Here is a 16,470-nt window from a genome sequence, read left to right on the forward strand (position 1 = left end):
ACCTCAAGGCTATATATTGTTACCCTGCTTATTTTACTTATATGCAGAGTACATCATGAGAAATGCTGGGCTGGATGAAGCACGAGCTGGAATCAAGACTGCTGGGAGAAATATCAATAACCTCAGATATGGAGATATACCATACTTATGGCAGAAAGTGAAGAAGAACTAAAGAGCCTCTTGATGAAAGTGAAAGAGGAGAGTGAAAAAGTTAGCTTAAAACTCCACATTCAGAAAACTAAGATCATGGCATCTAGTCCCATAGTTTATGATAAATAGATGGGGAAACAGTGGAAACAGTGGCAGACTTTACTTTGCCAGACTCCAAATTGGCAGACTCCAAAATCACTGCAGATGGTGACTGCAGCCATCAAATTAAAAGACACTTACTCCTTGGAAGAAAAGTTATGACCAACCATGACAGCATATTAAAAAGCAGAGACATCACTTTGCCAACAAAGGTCCATCTAGTCAAAGCTACAGTTTTTCCAATAGTCATGTATCGAAGTGAGAGTTGGACTATAAAGAAAGCTGAGCACCAAAGAATTGATGCTTTTGAACTGTGTTGTTGTAGAAGACTCTTGAGAGTCCATTGGACTGCAAGGAGATCCAACCAGTCCATCCTAAAGGAAATCAGTTCTGACTATTTATTGGAATGACTGATGTTGAAGCTGAAACTCCAATACTTTGGCCACCGGATGCGAAGAATTAACTCATTTGAAAAGACCTTGATGCTGGGAAAGATTGAGGGCAGAAGGAGAAGGGGACGACAGAGGATGAGATAGTTAGATGATACCACCGACTTGATGGACAAGAGTTTGAGAAAACTCCCAGAGTTGGTGATGATAGGGAAGCTTGGTGTGCTGCAGTCCATGGGGTCACAAAGAGTCAGACAAGACTGAGCGACTGAAATGAACTGAACTGAATATAAGGCCTCATTTCTCACTGTGCTATGGAAATAACCTCCCCACTGATCCCTCTCTCACTCCAGGCTTCTTCTCCTACTAGCTGATAGAGTGATATTAAAGTCAAATCCGATTATGTCACCATAATCCCCACATTTGAGCGTTTCAAGTATTTGGAATTACTTAACATGGAGTACCAGCCTTTCTGTGATTTGTCTATTGCCCAGTTCTCTGGTGTCACCTTCTGTCAATTTTGCCTCTCATTTTCTCCTCACTTCATGTTTCTTTGCTCATGCAATCTTACTTAGATAAATTGCCCCACTAGTCATCTTTGTCTAAGTCTACTTGACAGACCTCCAAATCAGCATGGTACTTCTACACTCCTATGTATACCATTGTCCTTTCTACATAATAGTATATTTGTTTCATTTTTTTTTCTCTTCCCTTCAACTTAGAACTTTTAGAAAGTATAGAGGATAAGAAAAACAAGACAAGGAATAATAAATGGCAACCCACTCCAATACTCTTGCTTAGAAAATTCCATGGATGGAGGAGCCTGGTGGGCTACAGTCCATGGGGTCACAAAGAGTAGGACAGGACTGAGTGACTTCACTTTCACTTTTCACTTTCAGCATAAAGATGCTATAAAGATGCTATGATAAAAGCAATTTTTATTCATATGACATAGCTGTTACTATAAAGATGCTATGATAAGAGCAATTTTTATTCATATGACATAGCTGTTACTATGAAAACTCAGAGAATTAGGCACCTAATCCACATAGAGTATCCCCAGGGAAAGAAGAAACCTGAAATGAATTCCAAAGAGTCAGTTGGAATTATAAGTGGAGACTGAATGAGTAGTTGGTAAAGAAAGGTTATAAGGAAGAAGAACCTGTCCACTGTGAAAGTCACACATGGACCATATAGTTGAAGAACAGAGCTCCATGCAAATGTGAAATGATAAGTTTGGGTCAGGTGGCAAGGATTAAGTGGGAAAGAGTCCTGTGTACCCATGACTTCAAATTTGAATTTTATCCTGGAAAGACCCAGGCTATAAAATGCTTATTTGACTTTATACTTGATTGTCTTACCTTTAATCACCAAGGTACTCTTAATTCCAACTCCTAAATCCTGAATCTATGGAGGCTGTTACAGATTTATTCTGTGGTAGCTTTGATTTCTGGGGTCTTATTTGAATTAATGATGTGTTGGCGTGCTGCGATTCATGGGGTCGCAAAGAGTCGGACACCACTGAGCAACTGATCTGATCTGATCTGATCTGATCTCTGATGTCACAGGAGGATAAGCATAGAAGAAAGAAATACCCAAAAATTGGCAACCACCATCTCCTGAGCATTCACACTGCCCTTGTGTTAGAAACTTTTAAAATGTAAGTGACATCACTAAGTGACATCACTAAGATGGAAACACAGGTAGTTCCTGAATTCAATCCACCTCCTGAGAAGAACAATTAATGTCTATTCAAAAACAAAACACCACTAAGAGAATCCTAGAGCATGGGGGTGAGGCTGAAATACCCCCTGAACCTCAGAGATCAAGGCAGACTGCATCAGAAGGTGAGAGAAGCAGCTGCACGTTGATCTCATTGACCCTCCTCTAGTGATAGGGACAGAACGAAGGGACAAAATAGGTGATTAAATACTTAATCCCACTAGGGGAATATAGATAGAAAAAGATGGAAAGCTCCTGTAAATTAAGCATTACTAAAGAAAGCAGGTTTGCTAAACCAAAAACCAAGCAGGTTTGCTTAGCAACAAAACCATACAACAGAAACACGAGACATGCCCCCAAACAATAAAGCAATGGTGGCATGAGACCCGCATCCTTCCCAATAAGCTCAATAAGTTAATGACCCTCCCAAACAGGCTCTGTGAACACAACAAACAATTATTTATGGGAAGGTGACTTTTCAAAATGAAAGACCCTCATTGTACTGAGACTTGAAAATATTTTTCGAAAGTGCTATGACAGTCCCGCCCTAACCATACAGGAAGGGACAAGTAAAGTCCACTGTCCTGTGTGAGGGAAGAACTAATGATGGAAACAAGGTGTCTACTCAAGAAAGACAGAGAAGGTCTTCTCCCACTCCCCACTTTTCCTTTGGTTATAACTATAGCCCACTAAGTTCTCAGGGTGCAGCATTTCTTGCTCACCAACTTGTAAGTCTCAAAAGCATCCTATTCTAGTAAATCTCTTCTCACCTACCACTTTGCTTTTGCTGGACTCTTTGCATTGAGACATGAAGTACTGTGGTTCCAGAACTCTTTGGAGCCCTGGAAACGACACCTATTGGTTTCACTAAGACAGTACAACGCTATGCAGAGAGGTCTCTGACCCCTTGTTGCTCCAGTGGGAAAAGAGAACCCAGCGGGGACAATCAGTCACCTTCAACATTGTGAAGTTGCTTTGTGGGAGCCCCTACTTTGATTTCTTACCATGGGAATTGAGAGGAATCTATGGGATCCAGTCGCTGAGAATCTATGATAGAGAAGCAGGGAGGGCTTGTAACACCAACACACAGATCTTGGCAGATAGTCCTTTAATGCCTGAGGAGCAACCCCAACCAGCAGCTTCACTTGTCAGCAGAACCAAATCAGGGGTACGCTCTGACCAGATAATTGGTTAGGGGGGTTCAGATCTGACTGATTCAGATCCTCAAAGGAGTTTTATCAGTTGTAGAGCCCATTTGCCCATACTCAGGCAAGATGATGAGTCAGAGGCCCCTGGCAGCCTCATCTGACCAGAAGAGCTAGGGACAACTCCTGAAAGCTGTGTGGTACGGTGGTGCTCAAGCCAAGAGGCAGGTGGATAAGCAGAGCAGATCACCCCCAGAGCAAAGCCAATACCAGTCATGGATCTTCCCATGCAGGCACAGACAAAAAGATTAATTCATAGCCAAGGCTGAGGGTAGCTCCTGGCCTCTCTCTAACCTGAAAACATCTTTGAAAAATTGAAAATAGCCTGGAGAGGCCCAATCCCTTCCCTCCCAGGCATAGGGGCTGAAAATAGCTTCACCCACTGTGAATAGTGTCCTCTGACTCCAACTGATCAGAAAGGTTAGCAAAATTACCTGAAAGCTGTACAGCACAGCCACACTCAAGCTGAGCAAAAAGCAAACAGAACTGGAGAGCAAAGCCAGTGGCGCTGTTCAGCCAAGGAACTTGGGTGTGGATCAGATTGAGTTAAGATCACAAAGAGCTTTACTGGTTTTAGAGCAGCTTCTCTTACTGTCTGGGCAGGGAATCTAATTAATAGTCTTGCTCATCATTGAATACAGCCTTCAATCTATCCTTCCAGGGAGCTTAACCAGAGCACAAGGAAAGATACATGCCCATTCAATAGCCCCACATACAGTGGCACTTGAACAGAAAACACAACCCATGATTTCCTCTCTAGGGCAAAATCAGTGGCCTCACCCTACCAAGGGATTCAGTGCATATTCAGGCCTTAGTCAGGCCCCCAGACAATGAACTGCATAGGCCCAGGGCCCTGGCCTGCTTCTCTGCCAGGAGAGGGAAGCTAATTCATAGCTCCATCTGCTATATCTGCTACATTCAATCCCAACTATCTAGTTCAGTTCAGTTCAGTTCAGTTGCTCAGTCATTTCCGACTCTTTGTGACCCCATGAACCCCAGCACACCAGGCCTCTCTGTCCATCACCAACTCCTGGAGTCCACCCAAACCCATGTCCATTGAGTCGGTGATGCCACCCAACCTTCTCATCCTCTGTCGTCCCCTTCTCCTCCTGCCCTCAATCTTTCCCAGCATCAGGGTCTTTTCAAATGAGTCAGTTCTTCACATCAGGTCACCAAAGTATTGGAGTTTCAGCTTCAACATCAGTCCTTCCAATGAACACCCAGGACTGATCTCCTTTAGAATGGACTGGTTGGATCTCCTTGCAGTCCAAGGGACTCTCAAGAGTCTTCTCCAACACCACAGTTCAAAAGCATCAATTCTTTGGTGCTCAGCTTTCTTTATAGTCCAACTCTCACATCCATACATGACCACTGAAAAACCATAGCCTTGACTAGACAGACTTTTGTTGTAAGCCTTATCAGAGAATTCAAGCAACTACGAAGTCCATTCAACAGCCTCACTTGTGTAAGGAACAAAGTCAGCAGTCCTATCCAGCTGCTCTCAGCTGGTGGCACAACCCCCAATCCATGTCTGGCACAAATAGATCATAATAACAGGAATTACCTGCACAAAGACTTTAGTGGCAGACTCACCCAGAAACCAAAACTGAGCAGCCTTGTGAAGAACTATCATTGACAAAGCAAGCCTGTAAAGTCTGCAAGGGCAGCCCTATTAATCAGATGTACAGAAACCAACACAAGGCATTAAGGATCACAAAAAGTCAGGTAAATATGGTACCACCAAAGTAAACTAATAAAACTCAGATAACTAACTCTAAATAAATGGAGATCTTTGAACTGTCTGATAAATCAATAAAGAATTCAAAATAATCCTTTTAAGGAAGTTTAGTAACCTACATGAAAAAAAAATGATGTCCTTTTTATTATAGAGCACTGGGATCCAAAAGTAGGAAGTCGAGATACCTGGAGTAACAGGCAAATTTGGCCTTGGAGTACAAAACAAGCAGGTCAAAGGCTAACAGAGTTTTGCCAAGAAAATGCACTGATCACAGCAAACACCCTCTTCCAACAACACCAGAGAAGACTCTACACATGGACATCACCAGATGGTCAATACTGAAACAAAATTAAGAAATATAATAATCTATTATTAATAATTCAATACAAAAACATATAAATTTTAATAGCAATAATCGAGGAGAAGTACAAAGAATACAAATTCTACTGAAGTTACTTGCTATCAATTTAAAATAAGGTGTTACCTAATAGATGGAGAAATATACCATGTTCATGGATTGGAAGAATCAATATAGTGAAAATGAGTATACTACCCAAAGCAATTTATAGATTCAACGCAATCCCTATCAAGCTACCAACAGTATTCTTCACAGAGCTAGAACAAATAATTTCACAATTTGTATGGAAATACAAAAAACCTCGAATAGCCAAAGCGATCTTGAGAAAGAAGAATGGAACTGGAGGAATCAACCTACCTGACTTCAGGCTCTACTACAAAGCCACAGTTATCAAGACAGTATGGTACTGGCACAAAGACAGAAATATTGATCAATGGAATAAAATAGAAAGCCCAGAGATAAATCCACGCACATATGGACACCTTATCTTCGACAAAGGAGGCAAGAATATACAATGGATTAAAGACAATCTCTTTAACAAGTGGTGCTGGGAAATCTGGTCAACCACTTGTAAAAGAATGAAACTGGACCACTTTCTAACACCATACACAAAAATAAACTCAAAATGGATTAAAGATCTAAACGTAAGACCAGAAACTATAAAACTCCTAGAGGAGAACATAGGCAAAACACTCTCCGACATACATCACAGCAGGATCCTCTATGACCCACCTCCCAGAATATTGGAAATAAAAGCAAAAATAAACAAATGGGACCTAATTAACCTTAAAAGCTTCTGCACATCAAAGGAAACTATTAGCAAGGTGAAAAGACAGCCTTCAGAATGGGAGAAAATAATAGCAAATGAAGCAACCGACAAACAACTAATCTCAAAAATATACAAGCAACTCCTACAGCTCAACTCCAGAAAAATAAACGACCCAATCAAAAAATGCGCCAAAGAACTAAATAGACATTTCTCCAAAGAAGACATACAGATGGCTAACAAACACATGAAAAGATGCTCAACATCACTCATTATCAGAGAAATGCAAATCAAAACCACTATGAGGTACCATTTCACACCAGTCAGAATGGCTGTGATCCAAAAGTCTACAAATAATAAATGCTGGAGAGGGTGTGGAGAAAAGGGAACCCTCTTACACTGTTGGTGGGAATGCAAACTAGTACAGCCACTATGGAGAACAGTGTGGAGATTCCTTAAAAAACTGGAAATAGAACTGCCTTATGATCCAGCAACCCCACTGCTGGGCATACACACTGAGAAAACCAGAAGGGAAAGAGACACGTGTACCCCAATGTTCATCGCAGCACTGTTTATAATAGCCAAGACATGGAAGCAACCTAGATGTCCATCAGCAGATGAATGGATAAGAAAGCTGTGGTACATATACACAATGGAGTATTACTCAGCCATTAAAAAGAATACATTTGAATCAGTTCTAATGAGGTGGATGAAACTGGAGCCTATTATACAGAGTGAAGTAAGCCAGAAGGAAAAACATAAATACAGTATACTAACGCATATATATGGAATTTAGAAAGATGGTAACAATAACCCGGTGTACGAGACAGCAAAAGAGACACTGATGTATAGAACAGTCTTATGGACTCTGTGGGAGAGGGAGAGGGTGGGAAGATTTGGGAGAATGGCAATGAAACATGTAAAATATCATGTAGGAAACGAGTTGCCAGTCCAGGTTCGATGCATGATGCTGGATGCTTGGGGCTGGTGCACTGGGACGGCCCAGAGGGATGGTATGGGGAGGGAGGAGGGAGGAGGGTTCGGGATGGGGAACACATGTATACCTGTGGCGGATTCATTTTGATATTTGGCAAAACTAATACAATTATGTAAAGTTTAAAAATAAAATAAAATTAGAGAAAAAAAATAAATAAATAAAATAAGGTGTTACTAGCTGGATTTAGAAAAGACAGAGGACCCAGAGATCAAAATGCCAACATCTGTTGGATAATAGAAAAAGAAAGAGAATTGCAGAAGAACATCTACTTCTGATTCACTGACTATGCTAAAGCCTTTGACTGTGTGGATCAAACAAACTGGAAAATTCTTAAACAGATGGGAATACCAGACCACCTTAACCTGCCTCCTGAGAAACCTGTATGCAGGTCAAGAAGCAACCATTAAAATCTGACATGGAACGATGGACTGGTTCAAAATTTGAAAAGGAATATGTCAAGGCTGTATATTATCATCCTGTTTATTTAACTTCTATGCAGAGTACATCACACAAAATGCCCAGCTGGATGAAGCACAAACAGGAATCAAGATTGCAGGGAGAAATATCAATAACTTCAGATATGCAGATGACACAACCATTATGGCAGAAAGTGAAGAGGAACTAAAAATCCTCTTGATGGAAATAAAACAGGAGAGTGGAAAAGTTGGCTTAAAACTCAACATTGAGAAAATGAAGATCATGGCCAGTTCCATCACTTCATGGCAAATAGATGGGGAAACAATGGAAACAGTGACAGACTTTATTTTCTTGGGGTCCAAAATCACTGCAGGTGGTGATTTCAGCCATGAAATCAAAAGACCCTTGCTCCTTGGAAGAAAAGTTATGACACAGCTAGATAGATACCTCTAGTGGTGCTAGAGGTAAAGAACCCATCTGCCAACACAGAAGACATAAGAGACAGGGGTTCAGTCTGTGAATTGGGAAGATCCCCTGGAGAAGGGCATAGCATCCTCACTCCAGCATCCTGCCTGAAGAATCCCGTACCTGGATCACTACAGTTGATTGTTGCAAGAGACTGAAGCAACTGAGCACGTGGAAAACACAGGGAAAATCTTATACTAATTACACAAAAGAACTTGATAAAGAAGTCAAAGTATGTTGATTCCAAAAGACAAAACAAAACAAAACAAAAAGATAGCAGGATAAGAAACAGAGACTGTTGAAGCTACCAAACAACCAGAAAGCAACTAATAACATTTTGTTGTAGTAAGCCCTTACAGCTTCCTAGGTGGTGCCTGCCAAGGCAGTAGATGCAAGAGACACAGGTTTGATCCCTGGGTCAGAAAGATCCCTCAGAGTAGAAAATGGCAATTCACTCCAGTATTCTTGCCTGGAAAATTCCACGAACAGAGGAACCTGGTGGGCTACAGTCCAGGAGGTTGTCAGACATGACTGAGCGCAAGCACACACAAGCCGTTACCTATTAGTAATTGTTTTACATATAAACAGATTAAATTATCCAATTCAAAGACATAGTGTGAATGAGTGGATTAAAAAAAAAAGATTCAACAACCACTGTCTCTAGGAGACTCACTTTCACTGTAAGGACAAACAGGGATTGAGAGTGAAGGGATGGAAAAAGACATTTCAAACAATGGCAACTAAAAGAAAGTAGGAATCGTTTACATTGATTACATCAGACAAAACAGACAAAACTAAAAATGGCAAAAAAAAAAAAAAAAAAGAGAGAGAGAGAGAAACAAGGAAAGTCATTATATAAAGGTAAAGCGGTCAATACAACAAACTGATATAACAATTTATGAGCCCAACATCAGAGCATATAAATATATAAAGCAACAACTAACAGAGCTAATGAGAAAAATAAACAGTATAATAATTATAAACAATAATATCTGAAGACTTTTTACCACTCTCAACAATGGACAGATTATCCACACAGAGAATCAATAAAGAAACAGTAGATTTGAACAAATTCAAAGGATCATAAAGGGCAACACAGAACAACTATATTTTTCAAAAAATTGTGAAACCTAGAAGAAATGGAAAAGTTCTTAGAAGCATAAAACTTATTAAGACTGAATCAAGAAGAAGTAGAAAATCTGAATATACCAATTACTAGTGGAGATTGAATTAAATTAGTAATAAAAAATCCCCCAATGAGAAAAACCCAGGACCAGATGGCTTCACTGGTGAATTTTACCAAACATTTCAAGAAGAATAAACACCAATCCTTCTCAAAGTCTTCCCAAAAAATCAAAGAGGAGGGAACACTCTCTAACTGATTTTATGAGGCCAGCATTATCCTGATACTAAAATCAGAAAATGAGATTACTAAAAAAGAAAGCTACAGGCCAATATCCCTGATGAATATAGATGCAAAAGTTTTCAATAAGATACTAGCAAACTAAACTCAGTGCATATTAAAAGCATAATTCACCAGTGATCAACCTATGGAAAGGGGAAAAAAATGTTTGCAAACCATACATCTGACAAGGAATTAATAACCAAGACCTATAGAAAAGCTCCTAAAACAACAGTAAAAATGCAATGTAAAAAATGAGAGAAGGAGCTGAATACATATTTCTCCAAAGAAAAATAAACAAAAGGGCAACAGGTACATGAAAAGATGCTTAACGTCATTAGTTATTAGGGGAATGCAAATTCAGACCACAATGAGATATCACCTTATACCTGTGAGAATACCAATCACAAAAAGATAAGATAATAATGCTGGCAAGAATGTGGGGAAAAGGTTACCCTTTTATGATATTGGTGAGATTGTAAATTGATACAGCTACTATAGAAAACAGTATTCAGGATCCTCAAAAAAATTAAAAATAGAACTACCATATGATAACGAAATTCCACTCCTGGGAATATACCCAAAGCTAATAAAAACAATACCTTGAAAAGATATCTGCAGCCCCATGTTCATAGTATTTACAAAACCAAGATATGAAAGCAACCTGTGTCCATCCATCAGTGACTGGCTAAAGAAACTGTGAAATAAACAAGAATGCCATTTAGGCATGAAAAAAATAAGGAAATCCTATCATTGGCAACAACATGAATAGGCCTTGAGGGCATTATGCCAAGTGAAATAAGTCAGACAGAGAAAGACAAATAGTGTGTGATCTCACTTATATATGGATTATGAAACAAAAACAAAAAAACCTCATAGAAAAAGAGATCAGACTTGTAGCTACCAGAAGTGGGGTGGGGGAATGTGGTATGGAATTGGAGAAAGGTGGTCACAAGATCCAAACTAAAATTATAAGATAAATAACTACTAGGGGTATAATGCACACAATGCGACAACTGTATTTAACAATGTTATATGATTTACAGGAAAGTTTTCAAGAGGACTTTTTTTTTCTTCTTTTCTCTTCTTTTTCTTTTATTGTGTCTACATGACAAGATGGATGTTAACTGAATTTATTGTGGTTAATCATTTCACAATATATGCATATTAAATCATCATGCTATATGCCTCAAATGTATACTGTTATTATGTCAAATATTCCTCAATAAAAATAATTTAATCATAAAAGTAAAAGATCACAGAAGTTCCCTACAACCCACCCAGAAAATGTAAGTATCAAAAGAACTCTTCAAGCTGTAGAAATGTTAGTAAGAGAGGTTAAGGATTGAGACCCCACAACTAGTAAGTGGTGGTTTTAACCTCATGCTGTCTGACTCTAAAGACTGCACACTTTCTGCTTTGTGACAAGGACTCCTAGAACTAATCAAAGAATATCAGGAAATGGCAAAAAAGTAGGATGTATCTTAGCTACTAAAGGCAGCAAAACTGGAATTGATGGCAGTATGTGAAAATGTGTCTATGATAAATTAAATTCAAAAACACATTAAAACTATAACAGATGAAATAAAACTATGATTAACTGGACATTAATGACAGAAGAGCCTTTTAATACACAGTTTAAAGAAAAATGGTTAAAAATTTTTAAAATGTTTATCTGCAGCCAGTATGTGCCCTAGACCACGGCACATACTGAAGCTTTCTACCCTTCCCAGCCATGCAACCCCTTTTGACTGACACCACCTAAAGGACCTCTAAGATCAGGTAAATTTCTCTTATAATGTACAACCTTATTATAAAATAAAAGGAAAGCTGTGTTCCTAAGAAATAAAACTGCTTACTAAGAAAATTAACATATGTTACTCATCCTTTCTCATTTTTTAGAAAACATATTTCACAACACAGAGTACTAACCACTGTACGATCACAGCATCATATTTCATAAGATACATATTCTGATCATTTTCTGGGTTTTGCCTAGAATTGACAGGCATATGCATATCTTTTGGAATTTGTTTTTTCCTTTGTAAATCAACCTTCCACACAAGGGAAAAACTTTGAAAACTTTGAAAGAAGAAAATTATAAGACAATTGTATTGGGTGAGTTCTAATATTTACTATACAGATGAACAGATGATTCTCATCTTACATATATTTTTATGACCTTCATAGAGTGAACAGAGAATCTAGTTCTACATTTTTTTTTGGAAAATTCTTTATATACTTGTTACTGAAAAGTTTAAGTAAATATACATGTAGAGATTTATATTCAGTTTTGGATTTTAACTAGTCATGTTTTGTGATTGCTTTATATTTTATTAAACAATCTACTAGATCTTTCCTCTTTTCTCTTTTCTAGATTAACATAAAATTTGCAAAAGAAAATTTTCCTCTATCATTTGGAATTTAAATACTTAGATATTGAGTATTATTCTTTTGCACCTGGAGACTATAGATTTCCCTTGGCCTGAAGAAGCTATGTTGTAAACGCTTTGATTCCTTTGATTGTGTACTTTAAATTTCCCCCCCCCCCCTGTTTCTTAATAAATTCCTTTGAAAAATGTGAAAAAAAAAAAAAAAGCAGTGACCTGAATTCAGTAAAAATCACCAGGAATGTAGATTGGTAGATTAAATCTAGGAGCAAATAGGACCACGGCTTCATCTAACTAATCAAATGGAAAAAAAGAAAAGAATAGAAAACTCAGTTATTGATATAGGTTTTCTACATTGAAATATTAAAGGAAGTCTTTTTCCCAGTTCAAGTTCTTTCCCACTTCTACTGATTTTTCAGGATTTTTTTAAGGTCCATTTACAAGCAAGTCACAGTAATTCTGAACGCCACAAAGCTAAACATTCATTCATTTTATATCTTCAGCACCTCAAATTTTCTCTTACTTAGTAAATGGAAAGCAAAGTATTTGTTGAAAATAGAAAGGAATGAATAATCAGTAATTAAAAACTCAGATACAATACTATAAAATATTAAGTGCAAGAAGACTATTAGTCTCATTCTGATAAACATTTCTAGAGTAAATTTTTACTACTATTTAAATTCCACTTATTTTGTCTTAATGGGTACTTCAGAAAATGTAACTGTTGATAAATGTTTTAACTAAAGCTATCAGAAAACCAGTACAATTCAAGCTAAATTTTCTTAACCAATTTTGACTCACATTGATACAAACTGAAATAAAAATTTTTAAGTGAATTGTTATATTTTATGCATAACAATTCTTATGGGAATAACTAATTATTAAAAATTAATAAGATATCCTTTTTGTTAAAGGAATTTGCATATAGAATGTTTACTATAAAAATATTGACTTCAATTTCTTGAAGTGTTTTTTTTTTTTTTCAAAAAACTATATATTTTCTTAAGTTAGTCATTAGACATACATGCCATTCTGTATTGTCATCTTCTTTGCCAAGAGTTAGCAACTTGGTGAGTGGATTTCCAGTGAGACCAGTGTCACTCTCGGGAGACGGGTGTCCATGCTGCACCAGAAGTTCACTGCTTGGCGTGGGAGGATGTGACCTTTTAAAACTTTGGTTGAGAATCTGGTGGTCAAGGGTCATGAAGGGTTTTACTTGCTGTCGCTGAACCTTCTGTAGCTGAGTCCTTGCAGGACTTTCAAAGTGTGCTGGGACCTACCAAATAGAAAACAAACATATGCAATGTGTAGCATCATCTGGTAAAGGAGTTCCACTTTTGACAACTGAATCATGACAGCAAACACTATAATGTCCAGTTTCTTTCTTATTTATTATCTATACATCTGTCATAATTTACATATTAATGGATTATAGTTTTAAGGAATAATTTACAGTTTACTAAAATATTTTAGTAAATATTCAAGGGATTAGATCTGATAGACGAGTGCCTGATGAACTATGGATGGAGGTTTGTGACACTGTACAGGAGGCAGGGATCAAGACCATCCCCAAGGAAAAGAAATGCAAAAAGGCAAAATGGTTGTCTGAGGAGGCCTTACAAATAGCTGTGAAGTGAAGAGAAGTGAAAAGATAGAAGAGAAGAGAAATAGAAGAGAAGTGAAAAGCAAAGGAGAAAAGGAAAGATATACTCATTTGAATGTAGAGTTCCAAAGAATAACAAGGAGAGATAAGAAAGACTTTCTCAGCAATCAATGCAAAGAAATATAGGAAAACAATAGAATGGAAAAGTCTAAAGATCTCTTCAAGAAAATTAGAGATACCAAGGGAACATTTCATGCAAAGATGGGCTCAATAAAGGACAGAAATGGTATGGACCTAACAGAAACAGAAAATATTAAGAAGACGTGGCAATAATACACAGAAGATCATTTTTGATCTTCACAACCCAGAAAATCATGATGGTGTGATCAGACATCCTTGAATGCGAAGTCAAGTGGGCCTTAGGAAGCATCACTACAAATAAAGCTACGGAGGTGATGGAATTCCAGTTATTTCAAGTCCTAAAAGATGATGCTGTGAAAGTGCTGCACTCAATATGCCAGCAAATCTGGAAAACTCAGCAGTGGCCACAGGACTGGAAAAGGTCAGTTTTCATTCCAATCCCAAAGAAAGGCAATGCCAAAGAATGTTCAAACTACCACAGAGTTGCACTCATCTCACACACTAGCAAAGTAATGCTCAAAATTCTCCAAGCCAGGCTTCAGCAGTACGTGAACCGTGAACTTCCAGATGTTCAAGCTGGATTTAGAAAAGCCAGAGGAACCAGAGATCAAATTGGCAACATCTGTTGGATCATTGAAAAAGTGAGAGAGTTCAAAAAAAAACATCTACTTCTGCTTCATTGACTATGCAGAAGCCTTTGACTGTGTGGATCACCACAAAATGTGGAATTTTCTTCAAGAGATGGGAATACCAGACCACCTGACCTGCCTCCTGAGAAATCTGCATGCAAGTCAAGAAGCAACAGTTAGAACCAGACATGGAACAACATCCTGGTTTCAAATTGGGAAAGGAGTATGTCAAGGCTACATATTGTCACCCTGCTTATTTAACTTATATGCAAAGTACATCATGAGAAATGCTGGACTGCATGAAGCACAAGCTGGAATTGAGATTTCCAGGAGAAATATCAACAACCTCAGATATGCAGATGACACCACCTTATGGCAGAAAGCGAAGAAGAACTAAAGAGCCTCTTGATGAAGGTGAAAGAGGAGAGTGAAAAAGTTGGCTTAAAATTCAACATTCAAAAACAAAGGTCATGGTATCCGGTCCCATCACTTCATGGCAAACAGATGGGGAAACAATGGAAACAGTGAGAGACTATTTTGGGGGGCTCCAAAATCACTGCAGATGGTGACTGCAGCCATGAATTTCAAAGACACTTGCTCCTTGGAAGAAAAACTGTGACCAACCTAGACAGCATATTAAAAAGCAGAGACATTACTTTGCCAACAAATGTTCGCCTAGTCAAAGCTTTGGTTTTTCCAGTAGTTATGTATGGATGTGAGAGTTGGACTATAAATAAAGCTGTACACTGAAGAATTGATGCTTTTGAACTGTCGTGTTGGAAAAGACTCTTGAGAGTCCCTTGGACCTCAAGATCAAGCCAGTCAATCCTAAAAGAAATCAGTCCTGACTATTCATAGGAAGGACTGATGCTGACACTGAAACTCCAATACTTTGGCCACCTGATGCGAAGAACTGACTCACTGGAAAAGACCCTGATGATGGGAAAGATTGAAGGTGGGAGAAGAGGACAACAGAGGATGAGATCATTGGATGGCATCACCAACTTGATGGACATGAGTTTGAGTAAACTCTGGGAGTTGATGGACAGGGAGGCCTGGCATGATGCAGTCCATGGGGTCCGAAGACTAAGCGACTGAGCTGAACTGAAAATATTTTAAATGTTAACTAACTGTTTAAGAACAGCCATTAAAATAACATGCAACTGGTACCAAACCTGGAATAAATATATAGGCATCAAAACTTTTTGAGGATCTAATAAGAATGACTAAAATAATATAAGGAATATACAGCTAATTCACTATTATTAGGGATTTTTATATATCTCCTAGATTCCTTTGTATTACATATAAATATTATATTGTATATAATTATAATTATTTTTAATTAAAAGTTTAAAAAATTATCCATGAAGGAACAGAGACTAGAAATAAATATACTAAATGTTGTCTGATACTTTACGGGTGATGAAAACCTAGGTGATTTTTTTTTCAATTTTCTATATTTTCAATGTTTGATACTGAGTTCATTTTCAGCTTTAAAAAATCTTAATTTTAAACCCTTCTGTATTCTCACTTTATAATAACGATACTTTATTAAAGTCATTATGAATTGACAGAAAGAAAAGCATTCAGAGAAAAATCTAACTAGTGTCATGTGCCAACTAAGCAACTATCCAGTATTTTGAAATTCCTCTTTCAAAACATAGACTTAAAATTCTGGGCATCTTCAGTCTAATTATCATACTTAATGATATACCATTATTTGTATAAGGACAACTTTAAGTATTCTAAGCTTTCCCTTTAAAAGCCTCTGAAAATAGGATTGCCCACCAGTCCCCGTTATATTTACTATGCTGCAATATGGCTTCTAATACATTTTCCTCAAGTGGCCTATATATAACCCTATTTAATATTTCCCTCATGTTAAACAATAGCAAAGATTGCTGTACAGTGCTTATTTTTCCTTTTATTTCAGTTTCACAATCTACTCCTTAAATCCCTTAACATGCATTAGCTCAGATAAATAGCCTTTACAAAG

General features: G+C 37.8%; 1 protein-coding gene across 4 annotated transcripts in view; it reads right to left on the reverse strand.

Moving 5' to 3' along the window:
• The window catches only part of TFEC (transcription factor EC), a 98,457-nt gene that overhangs the window by 54,596 nt on the left and 27,391 nt on the right, over window positions 1-16,470 (reverse strand). For all 4 annotated transcript variants that reach the window (XM_027539583.1, XM_027539586.1, XM_027539584.1 and 1 more), the window contains exon 2: window positions 13,123-13,374. In XM_027539583.1, the coding sequence (XP_027395384.1) occupies window positions 13,123-13,302 (180 nt within the window). In that variant the 5' untranslated portion in view covers window positions 13,303-13,374. The remainder of the gene's footprint in view (window positions 1-13,122; window positions 13,375-16,470) is intronic.

This window comes from Bos indicus x Bos taurus, chromosome 4, assembly GCF_003369695.1.
Source record: "Bos indicus x Bos taurus breed Angus x Brahman F1 hybrid chromosome 4, Bos_hybrid_MaternalHap_v2.0, whole genome shotgun sequence".
NCBI lineage: Eukaryota > Metazoa > Chordata > Mammalia > Artiodactyla > Bovidae > Bos > Bos indicus x Bos taurus.